General features: G+C 40.7%; 1 protein-coding gene across 3 annotated transcripts in view; it reads left to right on the forward strand.

Moving 5' to 3' along the window:
• The window catches only part of LOC101484014 (metal transporter CNNM4), a 48,025-nt gene extending 34,709 nt beyond the window's left edge, over positions 1-13,316 (forward strand). For 2 of the 3 annotated variants that reach the window (XM_004566975.5, XM_004566976.5), the window contains one exon: positions 2,067-5,634. In XM_004566975.5, coding sequence (XP_004567032.1) covers positions 2,067-2,612 — 546 coding nt within the window. In that variant the 3' untranslated portion in view covers positions 2,613-5,634. Of the gene's footprint in view, positions 1-2,066; positions 5,635-12,593; positions 12,777-12,854 lie in introns of those variants that run through there. The other variant, XM_004566977.6, reaches the window with a different exon arrangement.
• Positions 13,317-13,617: the final 301 nt, after the last annotated feature.

A 13,617-nucleotide genomic window follows, 5' to 3' on the forward strand; every position in this document is an offset into this window, starting at 1 on the left:
TGAGGTGGGGTCGGGTGGGCTGTCCCGGGCTCTGTGGGGCCGGGCGGCGCTGCTGTACTGGGCCCCGGTCCAGATGGGCCTGGGCCCCCTTTCCCTGGCGGGTTGCAGAGTATGGGGGTGCCTACTGGGGTCAGTGAGGGAGCTGGCCCCAGGGAGGGGTCACTTGCCCCTCCCTTCCTTCCCTCCCCATCTCCAGCTGCCTCCCTCTTTCCGCTCCACCACAATCACCCACATATGCAGGGCCTTGGGGTAAAGATGTGTCACAAGGGTGCAGGGGAGGCATCCGCCCCTCTGTCCCCTTCTGGCTGCCTGTGCCTCAATTTTATCTCACAACTTAAACATTCATATTACTCACACTCTCATAACACATACATGTAGGATCTTGGGGGTGGGCACGCTACACGGACTCCAAAAGACCATCAGGGTGTACAACCTCACCCCTGGCGTCGTTGCCCACCTCTCAATTTTAAATACACGTAGACATTGAGGGCTAGCAGGAGGGGCTATGCGGTTACCTGCTGCTCTCTGGCAGGTAGCTCCATGCCCTCCTGGGTTTTAAAGGCACCTTAGAACACACATGCATCAACACTACATATGAGCGGGCGGAGGGAGGTTTGGAGTCTTCTCTCACCCCCATTCTCTGCGGCCTGCTGGAGCGGGGGGGCTAGGAGGAGAAGTTGGCCGTCCGACTGGGGTCTGGAATGTGGGGCCTCCCTGCTGCTGCGGAGTCGGGGCGGTCTGCTTCTCCCCACCCCAGTGAAAAGGGTAACACCACCTGGGTCTGGGTGCAGTTCCCCCCTCCAGGGGCAAGGTTACCTAGACCCGGGGCTTAGAGTACACTTGGGGAGTGTGATTGTGTGTACAGTGTCTCTCTATGTCTGTCTCCACGTTGGGTGAGTGTTGAGTAATTGCATATGAGAGCATGAGGGTGGGAATGGATGTTTGTATCTGTGTGTGCCTGTTTGTCTGTGTCCATATGTCAGGTCGGGTATCAGACGCCACCTCTCTGGGGACATCCCAGGTCCTCCAAGGTATGGAGGCCTATCTCCCCCACCACTTCCCCTACCAGTGGCAGACACCCTCAGACATCGGTGCGTTGGTGGTTCTTTGTGTCCGGGGATGGGCGTCCAGGTACACACCGGCTCACTCCTTGGTGGCCCGCTTATCAGGGCCTGGAGCCTGGGGCTCGCTCGGGCCACTTCGGGGGTGGGGTGCCCTCGGGCTCTCGGTCTGGGGCTCGGTCACTCTGGCACAGCTGGCTGCCGGCGGAGCTCACGGGCACATCACTGCAACCCCCCCTGGCTTCTGCTCCGCGGCTGCTGAGTGACCCCTCATTTGGGACTCTCGTCAGCTCTTTCTGGGATAGTGGCGCGGCTGCCCCTCTGTTGGTCTTCCTTGGTCTCTTGTGTTCTGAGGGCCTCTGGATGTCTGGAGTTTTGATCTCCTCCATACCTGCTTGATGCCCTGGTGGACGGGGCTGTGGCTCCCCACACCCTCTAGCAGATCATTACATGAAGGAACCTTTTAAAACAAGCACGTTCATGCTCACAGGTGTACACACACACAAACGACACCCTTTTTGGCTCCTACCTCAAAGCACACTGTGCGCTGTCGATCTTACGTGCTGCACAATAATGTTTAATATTTAGTATTTACAGTTATATTCCCATATATGTGATGGTGTTGTTTTTATTATGTTGCTCTTTGTTGATCGTGGTGATCCAGGTGTTTTGTTTGTTTTTCTTTTTTTTCTTCCCCCTTTCTCACCATCTCATCTCCCCTCTATTTTTCTTTCTCTCCCTCTCATTCTTTCATTCTTTCTCCCTGTCCTATCCCCCAGTCATGTCTGTCCCGTCTCTAAAAAACGAAAATAAAATAAATACATAATTATAATAAAGGTCAATCAAATGGACCAATATGGCAAGGCCATGAGGATCCACTTGGTAAAGTAAATCCAATTGGCATCTTTCTTGGCTTTCAGACAGCAATTCTGATGGCTAAAGATCCAAACGGGACAGGCAAAAAAAAAAAAAAAAATCTATTCACCTTTGTTTTGTCTTGCATAGATCACTCGTCCTCAGTACCAGAATGGTCTGCTGGCATCGAGGCTGGACAGCACACCACAGTCTCCAGAGGGCAGTCACACACGCCTGGACACGTCGGTTTCTTTGCCCCCTGTGACGCCACCAGGGCCACACACCCCACTGCCGCTGGCCACACCTCCTGTGAAGCGCCCTGCATCCAATTCTCAGCCTACACCTCTGAGTGACCGTACCACACTGCCCCAAACCACCTCTTCTTCCTCCAGCAGAAGGCCAAGCCATTCTTTGCCCCAGGCCACTCCTTCTCCAAGCAACCACGCCCCTATCTCCCAAACTCCTCCTTCCTCCATGAGCACCGTCCTGTGTGCCCAAAACCCCAATCTAACTCTGAGCTCCACCCTTTCCTCCAAGTCTCCGCTATCTCCGCCCTCTGTCAGCCCAGAGAACGGGCCAGGAGAGACTACTTCTCTGCTCAGTGAGCAGCAGAACTGCATGGGCCCCCACCGGCCCAGCCACCCTCACCCACATGTTCACACAATCAGTCACGCACATACTGAAAGCACCATTTAACTCAAATCCCTCTGGGATTACCAAAACTACCTGTGCACTCACTATCTCACATTACATACCACACGGGCACTAATTCTGGTTCCTGTTTGCTTGCTGTCACCTGACCCTTCCTTTTGACAAGAAGCTGAGGAGATCAACAGTCTGTGAGACCAATAGACTTCCTCCTCTGTACCTTCCTGCATGTTTCCCTACCAACACTGAAAAAAGACCAAGGGGAGAGGAGAGAAAAAGGAACCCTAATGAGTATGGTATTGTATTCTTTACATGTTAAAATAGTATAACAGAGGAAAAAAGAGCAAACAAAGCAAGACAGAAGGAAAACAAAGCAATAATAATTATAAATAAATTGCATGTTCATAAAGGAGTAGGAAGAAGCATAAGCTTATTTAATCCCACTCACTTTCCAATATTTAGTAATTAATAGTCTACACTTTTTTCTGTTTATGCCCTGTCCATCAGAAATTCTTCATTACAATTACTTTACATGTTAAATGTATTTTTTAAATTATACATGTATATATGTATAAGTATATATATTAGTATAGTATATATATATATATATATATATATATATATATATATATATATCTTTTAATTATATATATTTTTCATTTACACAGGGTTGTGTCTGTACATCTTTTGAAGATTACTTCCCTTAAGTTGTATCTGTTATGCATATAGTTGTGGGTTTTCCCTCTCTCCAGGTTTTTGACATTTTTGCTCCCACATTATTATAATAGGGTAAAAAGAATTGGGGCCAGGCAATAAATACAATTTTGTTTTTGCTCATAATTTTGGATTCTAGCAGTTATGGAAGCAGATCAACAAAAATGAGCACTACATGTGTTTTGGAAGAAAATACTAAAAAATCTCTTCAAATAGAACTAAAGCTTTGGCTGTTAACATCATCACATTAATAGAACAGACATCCCTACTATAATCCTTATCCCTACTATGCAGTTTAACATAAGACGTTTTTGCTGTTGTTTTATTTCAGTTGCATGGACGTTTGAGTTTATCTTTATCAAGATTGACATTTCCAAAAGTACTAGAGTTAACAGTTGAGGCTTATTCCATTAGTGATCATTTATTCAGTTTCTTGTTAATGACAGCCTTCTTGACTTGTTTTTTGAAACTGAGGCTGATTCTAAGAAGTCATTGTTGTGACAGATGAACACTTTTATTTTTCTTATTTCAAAAGAACCAGATTCACTGTATTGAACCGCTTCTTCAGTATAAGTATAAGTAAGTATAAGTTGACACATACTGAAAAACTGGTGGTGATGCAAGTTGTAACTTGTTTTAAACCAAATAGACACATTCTATTATGTCTGATCTTTTGGGGGGGAAAGGCTGGACTTTTCCTTATTTCAGGAAGCCTATTTTTTTTTTTTTGAAAAAGTCGTTATGTCAGGTAAATCAATCAGCACAAAAATTACTTATGTATTTATTTTATAAAACAAACAAACAAAAAAACCCTGTGGCTTCCTGAAAAAAAGCTCGAAAATTGTAGCTTCAAATTTGTTAATTGGTAATAAAAATCACGAATTAAGGTGTAATTAAGGTGCTAAAACACTGGTACGGTCCTTTAATGCAGTGTCACTAGATCTGTGAAGGTGGGTGTCGGTTTGTGCCTACCTCCTTAATGCATTTTTTAAAATTTATTTAATTTCCAGGAGCAATATTAAAATATTTATTTTGAATAATATCGATCTATGAGTATTTGACATTTAATTTGTTATTTATTTGACTTTTATTTATTTTTTGCTTACTTTTACTTTTGACAAGTTAGAGGACAGGCAGGACAGATAATATTTATCTTGACTGTCTTCCACTTCCAGTACATATCCCTCACTGTGAATATAGTGTCCATCCAAAAGAGGCTGAAAGAACTGGACATCAACTGTTTGCAACACTTTGTGTTCACTGATATGTCTGATCTCTTTGTTATAAATTCTCTACTAAAGCTAAGTTTGATGCTGCTTAAACCTCAACAACATTGAGATGAGGATTTAAATATTCCAGAGCAAGTAGCATGTGTGCTCATGGTTTTTCATAGCAAGTGTATTCACAGCACATTTGGCTGCTTAAAAGAAACATTATCTGTTATCCAAAACTCCCAACCAAAGTCTGTGCTAGCTTCGAATGATCTTAAATAGGACTATAGTTAATTAGAAATATTGGTGCAATTTTTAGAATTAAACATTACATAAGCAGGTTAAAATCTGTTAGCTTTTCAAAAGACTGGAAACTGACTACCTACAAACATCTCTGAAGCCTTTGGAATAAAACAAAAACAGACTAACTGGAATCTACAGTGTATTTTCCTTTAAAACTGTAGTATGTTTATTTGGTTGGTTAACATTGTTTAGTTTTTAGCACCTTTAGCATTTAGGTCTTATAAAAACACAAAAAGGCAGATTTCCATTGTGATTTTTTGGTAATGTTTTCAAATGTAAGTCTTATTTTCACCCGACTACACACTGCACTGTAATCAAGTACATTTGAGACGTAGTACAAAGTACAGTTGTACAGTCAGACACGGTGTAGATCGGTTGTAATCTCGAGGTGTTGAAACACAGTCTCAAACTAGTGCTGCCCCCACTTCGCTGCTCTAGAAAATTGTTGAGTTGCCAGTAAGCACAAGGTTAATAAGCGATGGGCAAAAGTCGGCTTATGACTTGATCTTAGAATGTAGCTTGTTTGAATTTAATGGACAACAAACACTGCATGTCTTCACGGTGATTCACACCAGTAGTTTTAACCTTTCCCTTAAAAATCCTCTCTGTCCTTGTTCAGTATTCTAGACCAGAGATACATTCATATCCTTGATACAATGTGAACTACATTTTAAAGTGTATTTGTAAATAGTACTGTTCAGCCCATGTTAAGAAGAATGACAATGTTAAAGCTGCTAGTATGTAATCTATCTTTTTTTCCATCTGTCTAAAAGACAATTGAACTGACTTTAACGATAACATAAGAGAGACTATTTTTTTGAAGATCTAGTGAAAGATATTTATTTGAAAAAATACCGACGTATAAGCTAGTTTTACAAAAATGCATATGAGTTACATAGCATAAAACTCTAAAAGTAAAAATTCCAAAACATTGGTTTTTTCCCCCCCAGAGGGCTAAAAACTGGGTTCCTCTCCAGGAACCAAAAGGCCACAGATTTACTGTGAGTCAGTTGTTTTGGGTGTGAATTAATTTTTTTATCCTGCGATCTTGTTTTGAAGTGGATTCCATTGTAGTTTAGACCATCTTCTTAGGGCTGTAAGGGTACACAAAACTCACTGTTGGTCATAAGTGCAAACGAATACTTTGTTTAATTTATACTTAAAACTAATAAGTGTTTAACTCACACGATTTCCAAAACCAAGGAAGTCTTATCATGAAATGAACTTTTTATACCCTTACACCCATATTGTCATCATTTCAGTTTTGTACCTCAATGATGCATATTGCAAAACTGATTTTTGAGCATAGAGCAAAACTGTAGCCTTGTAGTATTCCATTATCAGCATACCAGACACTAGGGGAGGTCCGGGCAGCTAATTTTTGCCCAGGGGACAAATATAAGTAAAAACTAGCCATGGAAAATAGCTGCACTATGTGAAAATATAGAGTTTATTTAGCAGGATCTTTCTGACCAGGGCAAAAAACCTGTCTGTTTAAAGCATATATATGTATAGTCAAACTAGCCTTATGTTCTGTTTCAAGAAAATGTCCACTTCTGGTTAATACATGTCATGTAGCAATTAGTTTTACTGGTTTCCAGTAAAGCCACTGGTTGGCTGTTTGACTACCAGTTTGTGTACTGGGAAATGTGAAAACTTACTAAGTAACGTTGTATTTATTGTAAACGTTCTATTTATAATTTGTTTGTTTTTATGTGCACAAGGTATCTGTCAAAATGGGCTTCCGGCTGTAACACGCAGCTTTTATTGGGTTACTTTGCCCAGAAACACTGTGTTCATTTCTTCTTATTGTTGCTTGTGTTATATTACTGTAAATATTCTGTACATGAAGAGGTGCTGGGGACACATGGAAAAAAGAGCTTTACTTGTAATGGAAGATGAAACATGATTTTTCCCCTTGTTTTACTAGGAGGGCATTGCATAGCAATAAACAATGCACAAAGTTGGCCTCAAATAATAATTTACTTCTACTGTCTTCTATAGTATTCTTCATAAATGGCATGAAAACCAAAGCTAATTTTCTCTGCCAAAATCTTTCTTTTATTTTCTACTCTCCTCCTACACTTCCTTGTCACTTTTCCTCATGTTTTTTTTTTCCAGCCTGTCTTATTTCTGTTCATCTCCTGCTGGATAAAGTTATTGAAATTCCTTTGGCTACTGGCTTATCAACAACACCTGCTGTGTTGGTTTTAACACTGCATTGGTGCTGGGATTAAACCTACACAAAGCTTAAACGTTTTATGAAGCACAGTGAGGTTTCCTGCACTGTGTATCACTTGAAATTGTTTGAGGTTTCATGCATTGAGGGTGAAATACATTTAGCAAATTCCAACTGCATGTTTGCTGTTTGATTAGTTTTTCTGAGTTGCAGACCAAATGTAAGAAAAGTCAGTGACAAACTGACAAATACAAAACTCCAGGCCCTGAAGGCAAAAAAGTCTGCTTTCCCTTTCCTTCTGTGCCCAGAATACCTGTTTAGCAGGTTTAAGTGTAACGATACATTTTTCTTTTATTGCAAGGGTTGAGCAGAGATGGAGCACTTCCAAATAAGGATTGTGTAATTAAAGCAATGTGTATATATTATTTTCTAACTACTGTAAGGCATAAAAAGCAAAACGAAATCTGAGGTTAATAAAGCTGAGATATATTTCTCTACAGAAAATCTGTCTGACTCTGTGTCTGCAGGAAAATGAGCTTATTTCACATTAACTGTTGTGAGAATTGTTAGAAGACATCTGAGAAAGTCCCGAGGCAAAGTCCAGTCCAAACAGTGGTTGCACACATGAAGCAAAAGAAGATTATTTCCATCTTCCAGTGCCAAGGCCCCAGCACAGAACAGAACAGGCCTCAGTGACAACAGATATGATATTAAGTGTGAGGTAGTACAAAATGAAGATCTGAGGTGGGCTGCAAAGTGGATTGCAAATGTATAGCAACTGTGTGCACACTGAGGCTAAAGCAGCCTAAGTAGCACGTCCTATCTGAGATTTACTGGATGGGTGATTTATTAGTTGTGTAGAAGGTCATAACCGAAGTAATCAGCTATTACTGTCCCCAGCTGGCTCCCTCACACCACCACAGATGCAGGGTCTTGAGGTACAGGTGTGTCACTGAGTTGAAGGGGAGACATTCCTCCTCTGTCCCTTTCTGAGTGTGTTAGTGTGTCTCCATGTTGGGCAAGTGTTGAGTATTTGCATATGTGTGCATAAGGGTGGGATTGCATGTTTGTGTCTGCGTATGACTGTTTGTCTATGTTTATGTGTCAGGTTGGGTCTTAGACTCTACCTCTCTGAGAACATTTCAGGCCCCCCCATATGTAGGGACCTATCTCCCCCCACCACACTCTGGTGATTCCTTCTTGGGCTCTTGTGCTCTGGGGGGCCTCTAGATGTCTGGGGCCTGGATCTCCTCCAGGTCCTGGGGGGCAGGGCTATGGCTCCCCACACCTCAGCTGTTTGTTTGCTGGCATTGAGAGCAGCAGAATTAACTGGGATTGCACCTGAGGTTGATTTTGTGGCCTACCTGAAATACTTCTTTGTTTGATTTACTGCACAAATATAAAAGAAAAGGAGAAAAGGGAGCACACATTGCAGGGAGGCTTTTATTCCTTTATATTAAACAGCATGAGAAATTAGTGAAAAATCAGTGACTTGAAATAAATAAAATTATTAAAAGCTTTACTGAGACACAAAATCATGTCACCAGGGGCGCTGCCTGAAAAATAGAAGATGCTAAAATATTATTTTAGATGATTAGACATTTGTACGGACTTATGTGGTAGGGGTTATCAAGTCTGAAGTCTCGCACTATGTTGAATTCAAAAAGTTCATTAATAATTACGAACCTATAAATGCTGTTGACAAAGCTGATTAGAAATAGGGTTATCTGAAGTTCAGGGTCAGGACCACACATCAAACATTCTCTACCCTATAAGTTTCTGTTGTGTTTTCATGCCATAGCCATTGCAGGGATCTGCAAGAAGCCTTTCCCCCCCCCCCAAATATCTTAAAATGCTTTAACATGTGTGGTGTTGTGGTCCTTATTCATAATTTTCTGATAAGTCTGCTCATGGTAAGTAAAAAAACAGCAGTACAGCCTAACAGGGATGTGAGAGTGTTCACATTCTCTATCACAAGATTAGACCGTTATCACGCCTGACTTTTGCCCTCATCAATCCTGTCTCTCTTTAGGGCTAGTTAATGGTGTAGTTATTAGTGGATAATACTGATACTGAAGTTGAGGCTGCTTTGTTCTTTGCTACATGTAGAGATGCATGAAACACTCTCAGTGCAGTTGCTCAAGACAAAACTAGACCTACAGTCAGTGTTAAAATAAAATTGCTATAGTTTTTATTGTTGAATGGATAATGTGTAGACATACAGTCACAAAGTGTATATATATCTATATCTATCTATCTGGTTTGTTCCATGGTTCATCAGTTCCAAATGTCATTATAATGAGTTTCGTTACTAACGCTGCTCTTTTTAAGCCAAATGTTTTTCATAAATGAGAGAGGTTTTCATACCTTGGCTTGTTTGGAACAGGATTTGTTTGGGCATGTTGAGAGTATGATAGCAAAGGTTGAAAGGTTTTGGCCTGAAGAAAGGCCTTCAGCTGATGTTTGCTGGAGCCACAGCTGTAAAGCTGCTTGTCATGATGTCGGTTTGTATATGTGGTGAGAGGGAAACATGAAGATGAAACTAGGAGATGTCCTTACTGGATCATCAGAGCTGAACAGGTGATGGAGAAACAGGTTTACCTTTTAGGTGACAGGAATGAGTTGAAGGGAAGTCGTGAACTGTTTCTGAGAGACAAATAACACCAGGATCCTTTTCTAAGTAGCTGACAGCTGCTAACTGTGCAGGGGCGGGTCTAGCAAAGTGTTGCCAGGGGTCCATGTAGGGCATTAACGGGGAAAGGGGGGCACAAGGAAATACTTTTCTTTCTTATTCTCATTTAAAATGTCTCGCTTTAAAAAATTTTTTTTATCTGAGTCTTACAACAAACAATTGATAGATTGATACATATATACCATCAGAACAGTGTACATCACTGCCACAACATCACTGCAAACTACACAATAGGCAGCCGCTAAAGCGTTTAAGTTTCAAAATAGAACAAATGAAACAGACTACTAAATTGTCAATTCCACTTAGAAACAAAATATTAATTCTAAAAATAAATCTTAGTTTGTTTTACAGAAGAACAGACAAAATTGACTAACTTTTGTCAATATCAAATAAACTGAGAACTAAAAGGAAATTCTCAATCTCTCCTTGTTGTATAGCTTAGCTTTTCAAACTGTTTTAACAGTTACTTTAGTCTGACAAAAGCCGAATGGCGAATTAGCGCTTCCAGTCAGTGATTGAGCATGCACCGGTTTTGTATTTCCAGACTTGCTTTTGGCACAATTTACCGTGTGCGCTACTCTGTTTTTTGTCAGACTTGAAATAGCCGAAATACCTTCACACTACGGAACTTCTATGGCTCTTCCGTTCGACAATCTCTCCGGCATTGGAACCATCATCTGTTTTCTCTTCGGTAACCTTCGGTCACGCTCTCAGCACACTCATTTCCTCTCGGTAGATTTTTCTCTAGTCAGCACACTCATTTCCTCCATTACCCAGGCGGCATGGCGGCTGGCTGCTTGCCAAACAAATACACATGTGCGGCTTGGCACTTGTGCTGTACGTAACAAGTCACGTGACGTGACGCTGCGGCTGTGATTGGTTTGGCTCTGCGCTACTTGATTTGGATTGGCTGTTCTTCTTTTTTTTTTTTTAAGAGGACAAGAGAGATGAGGCCTATCGCAATAGTTTAACTTTTCCATCGAGAAAAAGTTATTTCGCAATACATATCATTATCGTTCTATCGACCAGCTCTACCTCTGATCGAAAAGCAGATTTTTCTCGTTTGCACAAATTAATTCAGATTCACACTAATTCTGTTCACAACAACAGAATGAGGAAGAGGGGGGGAGGAACACAATTAGATTGAGTTACAATTGGATGGAAGTCGAGGACAAGGAGAAGGAAGCTTAGGATGAGGAGGAAGAAAAGCAGCAGGAGCATCTTTAGGGATCTCTATGATGTCATTGAGGTTGGTTTCATTAATATGGTCCTCTCACAAAGAAATATGACTTGTTTTAGTTCACCTACTTCCTGTATTAAATAGTGATGTGCAAAATATTGTGGAAAACCACAGAGCAGGCAGGTATAGGGCATCTGCAGTAGGGCTGGGCTATATCATACCATTCACGATAATACCGGTGTAATTTTGGGCAACGATAGGAAAATGAAATATAGTGATAGAATATGGGTAAAACGCGCATGCGCAGTGCCTATGTTTACATACGCACATGGCGGCGACACAGAATGAGAAGAGCGAAAGTGGATCGTTAAATGAAACGGATGAACCAGAATTGGTTTGTAAAAATGCTGCAACTTCAGTGGTGTGGAACTGGTTTGGCTTTTGTCCGTCAGATACACAACAAAACACTATTTTTGGTAGAGCATGCTAGCGGGCCGTCGTTATTACCGTGTTGTTTGGAAAATACGGCACACTTAAAATCAATCCTTTGATTTTTCTGAAAATCGACAGTGCCCCTTATAATCCCGTGTGCCTTATGTATGAATTCTGGTTGTGTTTACTGACCTCGAAATGATTTTATGTGGTACACGGCGAAAATCTGTCAAATGTTTCAGTACGACTTTGCTAAGCTACGAACCCGCACCGCTTGATGGATTGTCAGAGCATTACGGCTATCGTAGGCAGGAGCCTCGCAGAGTGATACGTACTGCGCTTCAACATAATATTACCGTATTGTGTGTGTATAACCTCTTTTTAAGTTTTGTGGATATTATACATGGTTATGCTGAGGATATGTCGGCCAATTTCCACTGGAAATGCCTTTTGGTTAAACTGTCAGCAAGGAATTTGCACTGTTACATTTTTATATAACTCTAATGCACATAAAAAACAGCTGCTTGTTTAAGTGAAAATACATTGATGGGGTTTTTTGCACTAATAAAGTTGTGGAGTTGTAAAGTATTTTGTCTAGTGTCATTTATATCGTCAGTTATATCGTTATCGCAAATTTTCAAATGTATATCGTGATAAATATTTCTGGTCATATCGCCCTGCTCTAATCTGCAGGTAAATGAACATCAAATTTCTCAGGCTAAAATCTGTATTATACTTTTAGTCTTAAGAACATATGTTGTATATTTATCACCCTTATGATAAAACCCATGTCAGCCATTGGTTTATGGACTTTGTATTTTGAAGCCTCAACATTTGCTTTATTGCTATGTTGGTTTTTGTGAGCCTTTTGGGACCATATTAGGATGAGGGATCAGAATCTGGAGTCGTGCACACTATTGTTTCATTTAGTGTGTATCTATAAGATTTGTACAGCAGATCCAAGTTGTGCCTTGAAAACAGGAACGCTGTCTGCATAGAAGAGAACTTTAATAGTAGGCTTGTAAAAAGTGAGGCCTTGTGCTCACATTTGCTGCAAACATTCGTTTAATTCTGTCACCCTGTTTTGATGCAGAATTCAGTTGAAATCAAGCAAGAACGGGACTTTCTTTTTTAATGTGTTCTTGTGAATTGATTGTGTATCGCATACATTTGATTTGACTTCCTGCGAGACAGCAGTTGTCCGCTGGCCAAAAAAGTTTTCCAAATACCTCCACGTGATTAAGCCTGGATTTAGAAAAGAATAGCAAAAAAAATCTGCACCTCCTGCTTTACATGCAATTTCTGATTGTGTGTTTAGAGGCGGCGGCGAAAGGGGAGACCTCGGCTCATCCAGCTGGAGAGCCTGACCAGGAGGAGTCGAACATTAACTCAGCTCTTCCAGGGCACCCTGCAGACTCAGCTGCTGGCCTTCGCGAGGGAGTGCGGCCGCCGCTGGGATGACGTGACCGCCAAACAGGAGTCCATCACAGGTCGACTGTAGGTATGCGAGTCAGACCTTCTGAGGAGGGTTTCAGTTTTCTCTCTTCTTTATAATTGACCCTTGTTTTCTCTCTCTCAGCTCCTTGTCTCAGAGTGGGAGGGATTCGAAGCACAAAGGGAGGAGCTTGTCATTTGGTTAGCTGATATGGATGTCCCCCTGAGTGAGGTTGACCACTGACAGGAAACACCTGTGAAAAACTGAAACAACTGCAGGTGTGGGGTTGTTTTGATATAACATATATTTGATATGATACATATATCAGAGACATTGTCCTAAACTGGACTAACAAAGGACCATGAGTCCAACATGAAACTTGCCTTACATAACGCTGAAGTTCATTGATCATTTTAATCAAAAACTTGTTGTTGAAATATTTTTACTGAACATGCAAACATCTGCTGATGAAAATGTGTTGATTTTATTGGTCTGTTATGAAGCTATTGCTATTTCTAATGTGTTTTGTATCACTTTCTGATGTTTTATTAATTAAACAATACATGTATTGTTGTGTTATCTATAGATTATTACTGTTTAAATGACTAATATGTGACATGTATTAGTTGTGATGTTGTGCTGAGGGTTAAAATGCCTTTTTGTCTTTTGGTATACTACGAAATGGCAATAAACCATTAATATATGTCTATGCTGTGCTCGTATTTATTTTACCCTGCTCAAATTCAATTTATGTTAGATTTTATTTTGAAAGATTTAAAATGGTTTAAAATGGTTCATTAAAGAACCATTTCAAAAAGGTTCTTTAAAAAAACATTTTTAATCATTTTTAAAGAACCATTTTTAAAAAGATTCTTTGAAAATGTCATGGTGCTGGCCCAGCGTTTTG

Source organism: Maylandia zebra, linkage group LG7 (genome assembly GCF_041146795.1).
Source record: "Maylandia zebra isolate NMK-2024a linkage group LG7, Mzebra_GT3a, whole genome shotgun sequence".
NCBI classification, from domain to species: Eukaryota; Metazoa; Chordata; class Actinopteri; order Cichliformes; family Cichlidae; genus Maylandia; species Maylandia zebra.